General features: G+C 41.5%; 1 protein-coding gene across 1 annotated transcript; it reads left to right on the top strand.

Annotated features, from left to right (window-relative positions):
* Positions 1 to 1,486: 1,486 nt before the first annotated feature.
* On the top strand, positions 1,487 to 18,053 carry ADSL (adenylosuccinate lyase). Its single transcript, XM_083400460.1, has 13 exons — positions 1,487 to 1,765; positions 6,106 to 6,309; positions 7,014 to 7,058; positions 8,485 to 8,564; positions 8,828 to 8,999; positions 9,473 to 9,519; positions 10,199 to 10,289; positions 11,057 to 11,126; positions 13,316 to 13,463; positions 14,339 to 14,429; positions 15,891 to 15,980; positions 17,086 to 17,262; positions 17,899 to 18,053. Exons 1-13 carry the CDS (start codon positions 1,622 to 1,624, stop codon positions 17,983 to 17,985), a joined length of 1,446 nt encoding a protein of 481 aa, XP_083256586.1. The 5' UTR covers positions 1,487 to 1,621; the 3' UTR covers positions 17,986 to 18,053.
* Positions 18,054 to 18,664: the final 611 nt, after the last annotated feature.

Genomic DNA, 18,664 nt, shown 5'->3' with positions numbered 1-18,664 from the left:
TGGATTTGGTTTTCAGCAGCGACCGACCAGCTGCTTCTGGAAGCTTCCAAGCAAAGCGGGTGATGGGTCATATTTTGTATCTTGTACTCAGAAGTGTAGTGTGTCCACTTACAGACACTTTCTGTATAGCTATAATGGCAAATAACTGATTTGACCTACACACGAATTGTCTCATTCTGCTTTTAAGCCATCTGAGCTAGTAAAGGACCCCTGACAGTTAAGTCCAGTTGCGGATAACTGGGGTTGCGGCACTCATCCAGCGTTACTGGCCGAGAGACTCGATGTTTGTCCACAGTTTTTCTGGGTCATGTCGCCAGCATGACTAAGCCGCTTCTGGCGAAACCAGAGCAGCGCATGGAAATGCCGTTTACCTTCCCACTGGAACGGTACCTATTTATCTACTTGCACCTTGACGTGCTTTTGAACTGCTAGGTTGACAGGAGCTGGGACTGAGCTTACCCCGTCGTGGGGATTCAAACCGCCGACCTTCCGATCAGCAATCCCTAGGCTCAGTGGTTTAGACCACAATGCCACCTGCGTCCCATCTAAGCTAGTAGTCCTCCCCATAACTCATGGCAGTGAATTCCACAAGTTTATTTTGCTATGTGAAGTACTTCCTTTGGCCTTCTGTGAATTTAATGCAAATCTGTTCCTGTAGAGGAATGTCCAAGTTCTACTGTAACGACATTTATGTTATCAGTCCATCCACATTACATATGTTAATAAACATATGCAAAGGCAGCTCATACAGTTACTACTTAAAATCTAATCTCTTGGGCCTTTGCTTACATGGAAGATTGTCTTATTTCTTGCTGATTTTAGCTACCCCCTTATAAATTATTATTATTTATTTGCAAATGTAACAAGGAAAGGAAAAAGGAAGATAAAAGCCAACAAGGTAAATTAAAGTTGAAGAAAAAAGGAAAAAATAGTATACAAATAATACTAATATCTATGGTAGATCACAATTGGTACACAAATCTTAAACATGCAAGTTAATACATAAGTGTTCCAGATATCCACACAAAGTTGGAGCAGTGAGAGCTTAAGACCATTTTGTAATAGACCCATGTCTAATTCTTCCAACTCTACCATAAACTGGGGCAAGCAATATTCAAAGCAGGGCCACACCATACTTTATATTTAAAATAAAATAAAAAATGGAAATGCCAGGCGTTCCCCACTAGTTTATATAAAGGAATCGATGCATTCATTATTCCTAACCATCCCTAACACGGAATATGCGTCCCCTAACCCCACGGCAACAATGGAAGCTATTTTTAGTAAGAAGTTTGCCGAGACCCCTCAAAACTTCTTCGGGAGTTGCAGCCAATAGGGACAATAGTATACGTGGAAAGTTAACTCTGAGGGGAGCGAGGGCTGCAGTGCAGCCTCCCAAGCAGCAGGGGCCGCTGCGACCCCGACCTTGCCCCAGTCCAGTCGCGGCCGAACCGGAAGGGGGCCGGGGATGCCGGAGGTGAGGTTGAGTTGGGGGCGGGCCTGAGGGCGGGACCTCTCCGCTCCCTTTATTACGGTCCTGGGGCAGCTGCCTCCCTTTCGCCTGCGGGTTGCAGCTGCTTCTCTCGACGGTGCCGCTTCCCTGCGCGGGACCTTCTTCACGATGGCCGAGGAGGATCCTTTCTGCCGCTACCGCTCCCCTCTCGTCTCGCGCTACGCCAGCCCCGACATGGCTTTTAACTTCAGCGAGAGGAAGAAGTTCAGCACCTGGCGGCGCCTCTGGCTTTACTTGGCCAAGGCTGAGAAGGTGGGCGAGCGCGGGTTCGTGGCTGTGTCAGACCAGCCCATTAAGTGGAGAGGCCCCTGTCCACACACACCCGCAATTTAATGGGGGTTGTGGCATTTGCAGTTTTACTGACTCTGCCACACATACACAGAGCTAACAGACCTCCTTCTGCGCAACAGGTGAAGGGGCAACATCCTGTTCTGTTTGACGCCACTATTTGCATACTTACATGTCCTTTATACTTCTCTCTGTGTGTGCACATCTGCCCAGTTTTGTTAATAATGCACTAGAACTGGAGAGTCATTCAGTGAAGCTGAATGGTAGGCAGCCAAAATTTATCCCCACCCCCTGCCCCTACTCAGTACAGTGGTACCTCGGGTTACAGACGCTTCAGGTTACAGACTCTGCTAACACAGAAATAGTACCTCGGGTTAAGAACTTTGCTTCAGGATGAGAACAGAAATCGGGCAGCGGGAGGCCCCATTAGCTAAATTGGAACCTCAGGTTAAGAACAGTTTCACGTTATGAACAGACCTCCAGAACGAATTAAGTTCTTAACCCGAGGTACCACTGTACTTAGTTAAACTAGGGAATTTGCTGCCACAAGAAGGTAGTGATGGCTGCCACTTTAGGCAGCTTTAAAAGGGGATTTTACCCATTGGTAAGGGCTATGGCTGTCTGTGTATTCAGGTGATATTGGATGTAATGGCCTAAAGGATCCGATCGGATATAGCACAGCTTCGAATATTGATCCCTGGGAAACAAGAGCAAATGTGTTGTTATGCTCGCATCTTGTTTGTAGGCATCCCAAAGACATCAGGTTGGCTTCTCCAAATTGTCGTGTTTTGTTAATAACGCTTTATATAAGTTTTGGATACTGTTGCACAGTTGTAAGTCTATATTGTGCCTAGCAGCAACAGTTGCTCAGAAACCAATAAAAGGAGCATCACCACTTAGAGAGAACTGTGATCAAGCAGTATACAAATTGCAGAAGTAAAATCGTTGCACTCGACTTCTAAATTTAAATGTTTTTTTACTTTTGTGCAACACTGTAATGTGTGGTACTTAGGTCTAGTAAATGTGCTGTGGTTCTTCATTTCTCATCAGATTCTAGGATCCTATTCACCTGGAAAAGGTATTTGGCTAAGAATTCCAATGTAACTTTTTCATAGGTGTTTGCTCATATTGCAAGTGTCCATTGTTTCATCAGGATCCTTATGCAGAGTTACATTTTTGCCATTCTCATCTGATTACAACAATGTGACAATGGACATTTGCTAATATGGTTTCTAGAAATGTACTCAGAAGCATATTGTCTCTGATCATGGAGGCAGAACATATTCATTGAGGCTAGCAGCTATTGATAGCCTTTACCTCTATGAATTTGTCTAATCCTCTTTTTAAAGCCACCCAAAGACTCTCCTCTTCTGATTACCATTCTCGAGGTCACTGCAGAGGTGGTATGTTGTAAGTGTGTGCATTTCAATGCAATTTATCAGTCACCAAGGGGATGGAAGCAATATTCCAAACATGTTGGTTGCACAAACCTCTGTACGTCACTCTAAACCATACAGAAGATACAAGGTTGTTTGCTTAGCCGTAGGTAACATTTCATATGCCCCATCAGCCCAGAGGGGATTGACCCTGACTATCAAGCAATAGCACTTTATCTCATGTGTATTATACCTCACAAAGTGATTTTGTCAATCAAGAATAAACAAAGTGGATTTTAGCTTCTGATCCAAATGTTAAACTATTACAACTCTTAGTGGGATTCACTTACCCTCAATAAATCTTTAAATGGTACCATGTGGTCCTTAAAGTATCCTGATCCAAGTTTTTCGGAACTTTCTAGATCTTTTTTTTATTTTTATTTATTTCTGACAACCCAAAAGTATTAGTAGCAGGGTGCTACATTGTACCATAAAGAAACAAAGAAAAAGAAATTGTAACACACCAGTATACATTGAGGCATCCATGTTTCCCAGGCTAGCATGGGTGGTGACTATTGCATGTACGTTCAAAGCATAAGAAATAAAATCCTGCCTAATGATGTAGAAGTGTTCTGGATTCTCCCATTACTCTGGAGACACACAATAACAAAAAGTCCATAAGTTCTTATACCACAAAGACCAATGTAGATTTTTTCTAAGCTTTCCATAGCTAGATTATTGAAATCCTAGCACCAGCTAGGATCCATGTCCAGAATTCTTTAGTGTGACAAGCTTTCCTATTATCAGTCCACAAATTCATTAGTGACAGTTGTGGATAAGCCTGAGCAGATGATTTAATTATTTTAAGTATTTCTTTATAAACTTGGGATCAGAATTATGAGAGCAGAGGGCATTCCCGGAGCCCACAGGCCTGCCAGCAATCCTGTATTGATTGCGGTATAATATGAGACATCTGCACAGGTGTACTATTCCATCTGTGCACAACTTTGAGCATTCCTTCACAAATAATGGAACAGATTTGTGAGGCTTAGCTGACCACAGTGATTTCTATTCAAATTCCTCTTTTTGAACATTTAGATCTTTCTCCTAGTAAAGTATAAAGCGAACCAAGGGACGAGTGGTATGCTCTGAAACCTCTTCATAAATAATAGAGACCAGTTCTTTATCTCTGATAATAGAGACCAGGACTTGTGTTGATATATAATCAGCACAATAACTTTGAACCTGGCCCAAGAACATGTGGGAAGCCAGTGCAGATGTTTTAACAAAGGTTGTCACTTGCTGAAGTACAAGATATGATAGTAGCTATGAAGTTATGCCATATAAAGTTTTAGAGTGTGTGATTTACAACAAAGGGCTCATCTATGCTTCTCTCCACTTTTCTATTATTATTATTATTATTTTTTAAAAAATATTAATTTTGTATACCACCCTTCATCTGTAGATCTCAGGATGGTTCACAACATAAATTATAATATAAAAGACACAAAATACATAATAAAAATAAGAACAAAAATACCCCAATATTCCCCCTTGCACAAAAAGGGCATTGGATTTCAAGGCAAAGTTCTCTTTCCAAGCGCTCCCCCCCCCCCCATGCCACTTTCTCTGGGAAAGCCAAATATTTATTGCTATATAACAGCAAACGGCAAATGGGTGAGGGTCTCTAGATCCTTCACCTTACGATTATTTTATTATATAGCAGTGTACATATTGCTTTACCAAGTCACATAAGCAAAAGATAGTTCTCCTATCTAAACAGAACCATGTTTTCAGAAAGCATGGCAGATGTTGTTGTAACATATCTTGTGCTTTAATGTGAGTTGGGGAGCCTGTTATTTTTATCCGTATGTTCACATTCCTGAGGAGTTACAACTCTGGCCTTGATCTTCAGCTGGAAATGGAGAGACAGACACACAGCACCTGTTCGTTTCAACAGGGTTCTGTCAGATTGCTACTAACAATCCCCAATAGATCTCCCTTCAGTCCGACATGGGATATGATTAGATTTCTAGTTGTAGGGGATTCAATGTAGTGAAAAGTGTGTAACATTTATGTGTTGTTTGCCTTTGTTTTTATATAAGCAACATCCCTGCTTGTTTTTTAATTTAAATTGCATTCACTGGGAACAGCAGCAGAAGGTAAACGAGGCGCCTAAGATTCTGCAAGCGGGTTAGGATAATAGATGTGATGTTACATATAAATCATGGAAAGGCAAAGCACAACTTTATTTTTTCTCTGAAAAATTGAAAAAGGTGTAAAAAGACGGTTATGGAGACTTTAGTCGATTACAGTAAATTCTGGGTAGTGTTTTCAGAAAGCCTAGTGGAGTCAAGTACAATGGCTTCCTTTAGAACTCTGAAAAAATACTTTGTACTGTAGGTAGAGCATTGTAGTGCCTTTTCATACAACTGGGTTGACATTCAAGTTTGAGGCAACTCCAGTCTTTTTAGTCTGCTGTCTCTTTCCATTTTTAAAGCTATTTGGGACACTTACTGTCAGAGACAAAACTGAAGTAACTGCTTGAATATAGAAGGTAGAAAATGAAATAAACTCTATAGAAAATCAGCCAAATTCAAAAAGAGACACAGTTCTTTTACGTTTTTATTTAAATCAAATTGTTGTGATCTATAAGAATAACATTTTTTCTAATATTAGTTGCAATGAAGTGTTCCTTTAAAATTAACTCATTCAGAACAGTAATAACCTTGGGACTTTGGATTTTAACCTCAGTAGTTAAAAGCTAATCTTGCATAAACTGGGCTTTGTGTCAACCATCCCTGATTCTGAAAATTGCATAAGAATAAGATCCCAGTCGATTGTGTAAATTCAGTGATCTTACTAGTGGGGGTGTCCTTGAATAGGGGGTCATGTGTTAGTTAACTTCAGGTTTTTCCCTCCTTGTAGTCACTGGGTCTACCCATCACAGATGAGCAAATACAGGAAATGGAAGCAAAACTGGACAGCATAGATTTCAAGATGGCAGCTGAGGAGGAGAAGCGGTTACGTCATGATGTAATGGCCCATGTGCATACATTTGCCCACTGTTGTCCAAAGGCTGCAGGCATAATTCACCTTGGAGCAACTTCCTGCTACGTGGGAGATAATACGGTAAAACAACGTTATGAAATTGTTCTCCATAAGCTGGGCTGAATCACTATACAGTGGTACCTCAAGTTACAAACGCCTCAGGTTACAAACTCTTCAGGTTAAAAACTCTGCTAACCTGGAAGAGTTACCTCAAGTTGAGAACTTTGTTCCAGGATGAGAACGGAAATCTTGTTCCGGCAGCAGCAAGAGGCCCTATTAGCGAACGCACGCTTCTAGTTAAGAACAGTTTTAGGTTAAGAACGGACCTCTGGAACGAATTAAGTTCGTAACTAGAGGTACCACTGTAATGGTTCTTTTCTATCCCTGCTTTACTATCTGAAATACCAAGCTTGTAAAGTATCAGCAATATTTTTTTCTTTATTAAAAAGACGGAGATAAGTGTTGTATAGCTAAAAATTCAAAACCCAGTAAAGTTCTGAGTGAGATAACACACACACACCATTCTCTCGTCTCTTCATTTTCACCCTCTTGGGTGGTATAGAAGTAATGCTGATCCCTTTGAGGCACAAGTGAATTTGAGAGTGACCAAAATAAATGCTTGTGCACAGTAGACTACTTGAGTCCTTGATACACAAAGAGAATGTTAGTCATACCCATTTGCCTTTATGGAAATTGCAAATTACCCTGAAAGGAGAGTGTAGATAAGCACGTGACTATAGAAAAGAATTGTGACTGACTGACTGTTTTATTCCTTTTTCTGTTAGGACTTGATAGTTCTCCGGGATGGATTCAACCTGCTTCTTCCCAAGGTGAGACGCACAGTTTTTAAGAGTTGGGTGCTATTGATTCCAATTGGCTGTCTGCCAGAGTTAACTAGAAACAATTAGGAGCTGGCAAGGCACTGAGAAAAAGGTACCCTATTTTTCGCCCTATAGGACGCACCGGCTCATAGGACGCACCTAGTTTTTTTGGGGGGGGGGAAATCAAGGAAAAACATTTTATTTCCCCCGCAGATTTGCGCAGCCATCCCCAAGCTAGAAGAGGGTGACGGAGTGCTCCGTCTCCCTCTTCTGCCTTCAGGGACAGCCTCTCTAGCCTCCGTGGGGCAGCGGCTTGCCCCGCTGTCCACCGAGCTTGTGGGGCTGGCGATGGGGAGAAGCAAGCTTGCTTCTCCCCCCTGCCAGCCTCCAGACCAGGTCTGGGAATAGCGGGGTGGCGGCGCTCCGTCTCCCCGCTATCCCCCGAGCTTGTGGGGCTGGCGGGGGGGGGAGAGATAAGCTTGCTTCTCCCCCCCCGCCAGCCTCCAGATCAGGTCGGGGAATAGCGGGGTGGCGGTGCTTCTCCCCCCCCCCCCCCGCCAGCCTCCAGATCAGGTCGGTGGCGGCGCTCTGCCTCCCTGCTATTCCCCGAGCTTGTGGGGCTGGCGATGGGGAGAAGCAAGCTTGCCTCTCCCCCCCCCCCCGCCAGCCTCCAGACCAGGTCGGGGAATAGCGGGGTGGCGGCGCTGCACCTCCCCGCTGTCTCCTGAGCTTGTGGGCTGCAGGCTGCTGCCCGCAAGCCTTGCGAGCCCGCGGGACCTCCCGCCGGGCTTGCAAGGCTTGCTGATAGCTTCCTGAAGCCTGGAGAGCGTGAGGGGTCGATGCGCAGCAACCCCTCTCGCTCTCCAAGCTTCAGCGAAAGCCTGCATTCGCCCCATAGGACGCACACACATTTCCCCTTCATTTTTGGAGGGGAAAAAGTGTGTCCTATAGGGCGAAAAATATGGTAGTTATTTTACAAGGCACCTGATCAGTGTTGGATTCCAGTTGTGTTCATACAGAGTTCATAATATAACATGAATTGATTTTATGTACTGTATATGCTGTTGTTTTAAACATTATATATATATATATAGAGAGAGAGAGAGAGAGAGAGTTTTCATGTATTCAGTTGTATTAACTGTTTTATATATGTTCTGTTATAAATCCCTCACTCTGCAAGGGTCACACCTAAATGAAATAACTAATAGTAGTGGTAGCAGTAGTAGTAGTATTATAGAGGCATCATATTAAGTTATATATTTTTCTCTCTAAGCATTTTACAGTTCTTCTTGGAGAATGATTCAGACTTGACTATCAGATTCTTGAAGAACCTTGTATTCTGCCCTACCCTTCTTGTAAGCAAAATTGGATAAAAATGTAAATAATTATTTTGTGACTTCCTTTGTGTTTTCCTTCTTTCATTCAATCTTGCTAGCTTGCCAGGGTGATCAGCCGTCTTGCAGATTTTGCTGAGAAGTATGCTGACTTGCCCACCTTGGGCTTCACTCACTACCAGTAAGTAATTCATACAAATACTCATTTAATTCTGTGGATGCTGCTCCCATTTCTACCCCATTTCTTTTATTCACCCTTAGATCAGCAGCCTTTAATTGCTACTGTGCAAGATTAAACTCCAGAAAACTAAATGAATTACGGCTATAAGATTCTGAAAGAAACTGTGATAGAAATGCTTGCAAAGCATCAAGTGCAAACACGGTATAGTGACATGAATGAAGCTGTACAGGCTTATTCTTGAGTCATATTCTGTGTTCTTTTAGGCCTGCCCAGCTGACTACTGTTGGTAAACGCTGTTGTCTGTGGATCCAAGATCTCTGCATGGACCTCCACAATCTTGAGCGGGCACGAGATGAGTTGAGATTTCGCGGTGTGAAAGGCACCACTGGTACACAGGCCAGCTTCTTGCAGCTCTTTGAAGGAGATCATGATAAAGTAGGTATCCCCAGCAAGTGTCAGTTTTGAATTGCAATTAGTTTGGGGACACTTGACTGCTGTATTATGTGTTGGTAATCACAGGCTGCCATTCAACATAAACATCCTGAGCAGTAGTGGAAGAAATTATTGAAACAGCATCTAAAAACAGCAAAATCCCACAGCAAAACCAGTAAAAAAATAGTTCTAAATCAGCAGTCAGAATATCCATAAAGTGCACCTTATGCCCCAATCAAGAAACTAGCAAAGTTGCTTCCTGGGACATTTCACTCTAGGGTTTTTGCCAATATGAAATTTGCATGAGACCTTCTATTTTTATTTCTGTGGGAAGCAGACAGCAGATTGAGCATAGGGTAATATAGTGATTGCATCAGCAAAACACCTATAGTGCTCAGAATGGTGCAAGAGGCACAATCATTCCCACTTCAGCCACTGCATTCTGAGTGAGGTTCCTATCATATTTTTCCCCTGAGGTGGAGGAGCTGGACAGGCTGGTGACTGCAATGGCGGGATTTAAGCGGTATGTAAAAAAACAAAAAACCCTCTCCTTCCTTGCCTTTACTGCTTTAAGAACACGGAAATCTGCCTTTATACTGAGTCAGACCACTGGTGTTGTCTTGCATTTAGTACTGTCATATCTGCACTAACTGACTGGCAGCATGGTTTTCCAGAGCTTCCAGCCTTACTTGGAGATATCATTGATTGAAGCTGTGATCTTATATGTGCAAAGCCTGCCATTAAATTGAGGCCCTTCCGCATTCTTAAGATGAGCACCTCTGGACCTGTGTATAAATTTGGATTCTGCTCTGCAATTAACATTCCCGCTGTTGCTGCTAACTGCTAGGACCTATTAGGGGAAAGGTTGTGCTTACATAATCTACTCCATGATGTAGGTTTGTAATGGAACTTCCTCCCATCTTAGTCCTTTGCAGTTTTGCTCTTCTCCATGTGAATGCATGTTTCCCTTTTTTTTGCTACCCCTACTGCATGTTAAACTGAATTGTACAGTCACACAAATAATTTCTCTAGATTGTTTCAAACGAATACTGTACCTTCACTGGATCAGGAAGCAGATATAAAATGAGGGACAAGGAACCAGTTGATGTTGTGTGGTATTCATTCCTTGTTGCATGCTCTCTCAATCTCATTTATAGGCTCTGTTAAACTTCATGATGCTTTATCTTTGTGTTTGGTTTCAGCGCTTATATCGTCACAGGGCAGACATACAGTCGCAAAGTGGATATTGAAGTTCTTTCTGTTCTGGCCAGTCTAGGGGCATCTGTACATAAGGTAAGAACTACTTCAAATTCTATATTCAAAGGCACCACTGAGAATTGGGGCTCAATTGGATGCCTTCTTGAATTGCACAGCCACATAATTTTTTTCTTTAGAGGTTTCAAGCTTTTAGAAACTGTGGTCACATTTTGATGTTTTGCTTTTCTCCTGTGTTTAACACAGATTTCTGTAGTATACCGGATATCTAGGAGATATCCTAGCTCTATTGAATTATAGATGTGAAAGTGAGCCAGTCCACCATTCCTGCTGCTGTGCCTGCACTGCCTTGCCTCTCTCTGCCAGTAAGCAGAAGCAATGCACAGTGTTCGGAAGTTGGGAGAGTGACTCAGGGGGCAGACATCTGGGGAAAAAGACTTTGGCAATCCCACCCACCAGTGAACCCAATGTGTTTTCACTACATGTGATTTTGGCTTTATGTGCTATCCCCAGAATATAACCCCAGCATAAGTTGAGTGTCACGTGTATAATAGGCTTGAATTCAAATCTATGTTTTGGGCTGGGCAATATGTTTATATTCAGAATTTCTCCTATTTCCTTTAAAATAAGATGAATTTTTTTAAACTATTTCTTTGTATCGTTGACTCAGTGCTAATTATGAAATCTTGCATGCAGTAAGTCTGTGCCTGCATCTGAACATCTGAAATGAATTAATCTCTTTTTCTCCCCAGTGGTTAGTAAAATGAACCAGCTCCAAGATTTCTGATGGATATTAATGCTGCCCAGAAATAGTGTCTGAACTAATTAGAGTTGTTTTTCTCCAGATATGTACTGATATTCGCCTTCTGGCCAACCTCAAAGAATTAGAGGAACCTTTTGAGAAAGACCAAATTGGTAAGCAATGGCTGTAGAAACAGAATTTTGTTGTTTTTAAATTAACTTGTATTGATCGCCCTTTTGAAGTTGAATGATTGAAATTAGAATAAAAATGGAATATGTGTAAGCATGTCTCAGATTGGATCAGCTGGTACGTTTACATCCCATTTTTATGTACAAGACAGTTAAGGAGTACATGCATGCATACAGTTACCAGCAAATTAAATTTCTGAAGCTACTGCTTTGCTAGCTATCCAACAAGTTGCTGTAAGGAGTCTGAAACTGTGACTCCTCTGAGAAAGTGAGATAATGGGCTGCTTTAGATGTAATTCCAAACCATGCCCTAATGCTATAAACTGAACAATCAAGAAACCTTGGCTTCACACACTACTCTCTGTCTTTGCATGCAGTGATTCCTCATTGCTTGTTCTGAGGCAAAGTGGAAATCTGTATCTTACACTTGTGTTTCAAACAAAGAATTAAAACCATAGTTTGATCCTGGTTTCCAGTCATGGTTTGCAGGCAAAGTACAAGCCACAGTTTGTCTCAAGACTTGTTCTCTGGAGGGCCCCAGACTGAAATACAGTGGTACCTCCACTAACCCAAAAATAGTACCTCGGGTTAAGAACTTTGCTTCAGGATGAGAACAGAAATCGTGTGACGGCGGCAGCAGGAGGCCCATTAGCTAAAGTGGTGCTTCAGGTTAAGAATAGTTTCAGGTTAAGAACGGACCTCTGGAACGAATTAAGTTCTTAACCCGAGGTACCACTGTACTAAGGTCTTTTCAACCCCTTACTGACATTTCTTTTGTTTTCAATACAGCTTTTTAAAAAAATGTGATTAATTTATGTAATATATGGTACAATTGATATTTTCGCCACTGGTTACTTTCAGTCTTCATCGTGATTCTATCTAGTTGGACTGTGCTTTATTGCTTAATTTTTGCCTTGTTCTTGGTACTATTTTGTATCATTTTAATAAAAATCCAAACTGCGGGAGGCAGTGGAAGACAGGAGTGCCTGGCGTGCTCTGGTCCATGGGGTCACGAAGAGTCGGACACGACTAAATGACTAAACAACAACAACAATAAAAATCCCAGTAAAAATTATTGCAACCTCCTCCCAGAAACTACTACTATTATTTTATTGAATTTATATACTGTCCTATACCTGGAGGTCTCAGGGTGGAAACTATGGTTTATTCAAACCAAAATCAGTGTCAACAAGTCAGATTCAAACGATAGTTTCAGATCCCAATTTGCTAGTTAACCTTGGGTAGAACAAACCACAGGTCCCCAAGTTTGAATATAATGTGAAACTCTGGTTTGTTTTAAAGCGAGAGCATGAGTTTTCACTCTTTTCCCTTCTGTGCAAGAGGGGCTAGTGTGCAGGCCAAAAGCTCACTGCAATCTGTTCCCAGTCTACATTGGGGTAGGAAACCTCTGGGCCCCATGATGTTGGTGGACTTCCATCTCCCACCATCCTTGGCCATGCTTAGGTTGATGGGAGTTGCCCAAAACATCTAGAGGGCCGTAGGCTCCCCATGCCTAGCCTTAAGGATAGTAATTTTGGTACAAAAACAGCTGCTAAATTTAACTAAGATTTAGAAGTAGCCTAGCTATGTTGTGCTCTGTCCAACTTACCCCATGGGCCACTAACAGGTGGGAGGCCACCCCTTTTGTCATCTGATGTCACCATGAAGTTAGCCAACCTATTTTCCTTTTCGCCCCAACTTGAACACCTGAATCTATACATTTTTGTGTGCAAGCTCTGCTATCTGTTCAAAATTATTGATACAGTGGTACCTCGGGTTAAGAACTTAATTCGTTCTAGAGGTCTGTTCTTAACCTGAAACCATTCTTAACCTGAAGCACCACTTTAGCTAATGGGGCCTCCTGCTGCTGCCGCGCCACCGGAGCGCGATTTCTGTTCTCATCCTGAAGCAAAGCTCTTAACCCGAGGTAATATTTCTGGGTTAGCGGAGTCTGTAACCTGAAGCGTCTGTAACCTGAAGCGTGTGTAACCCTAGGTACCACTGTATTGTTGAGGATTGTGTTTGCTGATAACCGGAGCAACTTTTGTAGATGGTGAAAGAACTTTAGAAAGGCACACTATGTTTAACATTCTTGTTTTTTATTCTTTCTCCTTCTTATTTGCACACTCTTCCTTCTCCTGTTGCCCATTCCCCTCACCCCTCCCATTGTACAGGTTCAAGCGCTATGGCTTATAAACGGAATCCCATGCGTTCGGAGCGATGTTGCAGTTTAGCTCGTCATCTTATGATTCTGATCCAGGACCCCCTTCAGACAGCATCTGTGCAGTGGTTTGAGCGCACTTTAGACGATAGTGCAAACAGGTACGTTCCTGATTCTTGTCGCTAGGTCATGAAGCAGAGAGATTATTTCTTTGTTTTCAAAATACATTTAGAAACTAACGGATCTTTCTATGATATTGTGAACTGCACCCAAAATATTAAACATACTTACTTGGAAGTGAACCTCTGTGATTTCAGAGGAACCCTTTTTAACAAGTATAAAATGTACAAGGCCACCATTGAAGGATGTGATTTCTGAAAGCTAAGCTGGAGGTGCAGAGGATTCTTGCTCATTTTGCCCCCATTGGATTCATGTGTGACTCAGAACTTTGATTTGTGGATTAAGACACATAATCAATGAACAAATCCATGCCTGCTTCTGTACTGTACTTAGGAGTTTTAACGTTTCTTTAAAACTTGACCAGCTACTTAGAGCAGCCAATATCTCCTCCAAGGCTACACAGTAAAGAATCTGTTTTAAAATGCTCCCATAAAGGAACTGTATATCACAACATGCAGAATTGTACAAAGAAAAAGATGGCTGTTCCCATGCAACAAAGGAAGCGTTCGGTTCCCCAAGTAGCTGTAAAATGTTGACAAAAGGGGCAGCCCTTGGACCATCTCATAAGCAGTTATTTCAGTAAAACGGGGCAGATTTTTAAAATTAAAAACATCTATCCATAAACTGGATGCCATGGAGTTAGTTTTGTGAATACACGAAACTGACACAGTACAGAACTGGGATGATCCATCCACCCCAACAAAATGTTCCTTAAAACATTGCCTAGTGTGGAAAATAGGAAGAGTAAGCAAATTAATGAGGAAAGAAAAAATAGTACGGAAATGTTTAAAAAGTCCTTTCTGTGGGAATGCTGCAACTTCTCCCTCCCTCCAATTCTGGTACTCTTTTTCCACAGGCGTGTGTGTTTACCTGAAGCCTTCCTCACTGCTGACATAATACTTAGCACCCTGCAAAATATCTCTGAGGGTCTTGTGGTATATCCCAAGGTAAGAAGACACAGAGGAAATGTGAGCAGTCTCTTACTCCTGTACTGGCAGTTTTCAAACTGTTTTCTGGGGAAAGCCTGGGGTCCCTTGGAAGTTTTTCAGGGTGTTGTCACCTGAAACACAGCTTGCTTCCTGTTACCAGTCTTCCCTTCATAGCCACTGTGAGTTGAATATGTATTTTTAATGCACACTCAGTTAACACAGGGGTGACAGCTAGGACCAACAACCCTAGCCACAACTCCACGTAACTAAGCATGGGCACACACACACACACACACACACACACAGCAGGGGCTTCCTTCGCAGACATGAGATGAGTACTTTAAGGACAGAAATTTTCAAAAACTCTGCCATAAATCAGCACCCACTTCCAGCCCTGGGCATGTATAAGGAAGGAAATAGCTCAGCTGGTAGAGCATGAGACTAATCTTGGGGTCATGGGTTCGAGCCCCACGTTGGGCAAAAGTTTCCTGCATTGCAGGGGGTTGGACTAGATGGCCCTTGTGTTCCCTTCCAATTCTATAGTTCTATGATTCTAAGCTTTTACAAACAATCTGATTCATGTCAACTGTTAAATTCCATTTAGCTACATAGTGGAGGTTTTACAGATGGGTAGGTCACAGTCACTACGAAGCAAATACCCAGTGCAGGTCCAATCTAATGAATGCTGGGCACAGTTAAGTATGGGAACCTCTACCCAAGGGATTAAGATAGCAGTTTCAGGAGTCTGCAGCAGGTTTCAACTGTGCACAGTTCCAGTGGACTAGCTTTTATAAGAAGAACCCATGCCCTGAATAGTTTTTACTTCTCTTGTAATATTGAAGAAAAAAATCATTTAACACATAACTGTTTAAATTAATAAATGCATGTGTGGCATTTTAAAAAGTAAGAGCAGGCATACAACTCCCTGAAGTATGGTGGTGAGACAAAACTGACAACTTGAAGCATTTTTAAAATTCATTCATTACTATATTATTTTTACTCTGAACAAGAGTGGTAGCTGGCTTGCTCCACAGGAGTGGGGAGAAGTTGTTTTGACTTCCTGTTTTAACATTAAATCTGTGTGCGTCTGTAAGGAGGCAGTATTTTTTTTCTTCAGTTTTAATTAGGAATGAGCTATTAATATTCATGAGGTGTAGCAGAGTTAGGAATGATATAAAATTTGAGGCTAATGAAGGACATGCCATCTAGCAGTAGAAACTGCTTTCTAAATGATGAATCTATTTGTCCTTGTATCCCAGTCTTATCTATTCTGACTGGCAACAAACAGTTCTTCAGGGACTTGGGCAGAGGTCCTTTTAACGTTCTACTAATCTGGGGCCTTCTCTATTCAAAGCATGTACTTTTATTGCTGAGCTGTTATCTCTCCCCTGAATAAATAAAATAATGAAGAGTAACATAGAAACTGAATTTTCCAGTCCATTTTGTAAATACTGTACTTATATTTGATGTTTGATTTAGGTTATTGCGAGACGTATTCAGCAAGAGTTACCTTTCATGTGTACAGAAAATATTATCATGGCTATGGTGAAAGCTGGGGGCAATCGCCAGGTATGTACCTAACTGTAGGCTCTCATTTACAGGCCCTTAAGGGGACTTTTCATGCCAGGAAGTAGAAGGGTTGGAAGAAAGTTGTGACACCAGTATCTTGAACTCTTTGCTGTTTCACAATCTAGCCCTGTTGTTATGCACATCCTCTTTCTCTCATCATGTTGCATATTTCTAAATTTTACAAGTTCAGCTACCAGGGAAGGCATTAGTTTTGTTTTATCACCAGTTTTAGTGTCACTATATTAGTATTTAGAAAGCAGAGATGGAACATTGCAATGTGCCTATCTTTTTCAAATTAATTATTATAATACTGAATGAGGATGCTTTTGGAAATAACTTATAAAATTCAGCACTGACTAAGGTTGTTTAAACTGTGGTTCAGCACTAACTCGTTCACTTCTTTACCCAAGATCCCTGCTGCCTCTAGATTTGTTTTCTTAGTATCATATGAATGTTAGCGATTAGACAAATTGTCACCCTACACATTTTTTTAAAGAGAAGTCTGAAATACTTTTTGTTTGTTGCATTGTTTGCTGCTACTTTTATCTTATTTCTGTACTTGTTATGCTCCCTTGATGCATCTAGAACTGAGAAGTTATTGAGACAATATTCTGCAGTGATCGGCTACACAAAATACTGAAAGTTTCAGAAGAGGATGGAATTTTGCTATTTCTTATTGCAGTTTGTGTGTAATTAAAAAGAGAACTATTATGAATGGACTGAATGATAAAAAGACCCACTGAAGAGAGAATTCAGGCATTGCAACAGTTCTGTCACACACAGTTCAAATGTTGTTCATTTCCAGGTAGCCTAGCTCACCTCTTTTTGATGAGTTCCTGCACTCCATCTTAGGACCAAGACCAATTCAGATTTACTATGGCTTAAATACTAAGCCACTTCCCCCACTACGCTCTTTTCCCTCTTCCTCCCTGACTATATTCTGACATTTTGGTTGGCCTAATAGATACAGCCCTACAATGGATTTTGGATTTTTTTATCGTGAGCCACAACTACATTAGCTTTTTGTAAATCCTGTATATGATACTTAGGATGTTTACCGTGTTTGCTGATGGTTTGTAATGTGGTGTTGACTTCTTTTTCATAGGATTGTCATGAGAAGATAAGGGTTCTGTCCCAGCAGGCAGCTGCTGTTGTGAAGCAAGAAGGGGGTGATAATGACCTCATTGAACGTATTCGTGCAGATCCTTATTTCAGCCCTATTCATGGAGAACTGGAATCTCTTTTGGAACCCAAATCCTTTACTGGACGTGCTTCCCAGCAGGTAAGAACAGGAAAGTTCTTATGAGGTTGCCGTGGACTCTAGTCCACCTAAAGCTTTATGTTCTCTACCTGCAACTGTTTCTTTCTTTGTCTTCCTTTGTAACCTTTCTCACTCCATTTGAAAAAATTCATCTATTACTCCTTGTTTTTGTTTCTTCTGCCATAAGCTTCCCTGCGAATGAACCAGTTTCCCCCTCCTTATTCTATTTAGACGTTTCCTTCATCCATTGCTACCCAACCTTCCTCTAACTACATACTCCTGACTTTTTATTTAATTGCCTGCCTCACCCTGTCTTACTGATTCAGTGCAGATTGTAGTCCAGTAGCCTGTATCAGCCAGTTCTTCATTTACCAGTTAAGCAAAGCCAGGCTTTAACAGGAGCGGTTTGAGAAAGATTCTTGGCATATCTCCCATATCTGGAAGAATTCACTTTCTGTACTTCTAACATTTCCTTTTTGTTGTTAATGGTGTGCTTTGGGTGGGGACAAATCTAGTCTTTGCCTTATCCGGTTCCTGCGTGTTCTGAGTTACAGGGATGTGTACAGAATAGAGTAATTGGTTAATATGCTAAGGCTAAACGAGTATTTGGTCCAAATTATTCTTTTAATGCCTTTTTCCTCCCTTCTTCCATAACAGGTAGCAAGATTCCTAAAAGAAGAGGTCCACCCCGTGCTTACCCCTTATAAGAGCAAGATGGATGTGACAATGGAGTTGTCTCTTTGAATTAGTATTCAATTATTATTTCATCAGGGTATTTGTGGGAAAGATAATAAAATATATTTCAAAACAGACGTGATGTGTGAACTGAGTCTTCGAGGTTTCTGTGGCAAGTCTAGGAAATCTTAAGGACGTGTAACACTTCTGGGAGAAGGATATGCAGTTGAATTAAAGCTAAAACTTGTATTGCAATTGTCATGGGGCGTGGAGTTGGAATTTGCAAAAGCAATTGTTGTTTGAAGTGAGAGATCTGTAGGATAAAGTGTAGAGTTTCTTGGTGTACAGTGTCTTCAGCTTCCTGGCTATAAAATGGGAGTGGCTGGCATACAAAGAGATGAAGCTATTGTATGGTTAGACCGAGCTGCTCTGAAATTATAGAGGTTGGTGCAACTTCAAAGAGTTCATGCACACAAACAAATATTAGACTCTTGTTATAAATCACTCATTTCATTCATGGTTGTTACATTGTTCCTGAGGCAGGAATTTTAGGAATTGTTTTAAGCACAGGGTTGGAATCAGAAAGCAAGGGGGCATTTTACTCCTAGGGTTGCATTGTATAGTAGACGAGGAATGAATGCCTCTTCTCTCTCAGATAGAAGGGAATTCCTGCTGGGATGTGCTGTATGGTTCCCACCTCTCAAAACAAGAAATAATTCATTTCCCCATGAGAACTGTTTTATACAGA

Source organism: Podarcis tiliguerta (genome assembly GCF_965153285.1).
Source record: "Podarcis tiliguerta genome assembly, chromosome: 10".
NCBI classification, from domain to species: Eukaryota; Metazoa; Chordata; class Lepidosauria; order Squamata; family Lacertidae; genus Podarcis; species Podarcis tiliguerta.
Note: the sequence above shows the minus strand (reverse complement) of the source record. Positions and strands in the feature narration are given on the sequence as shown.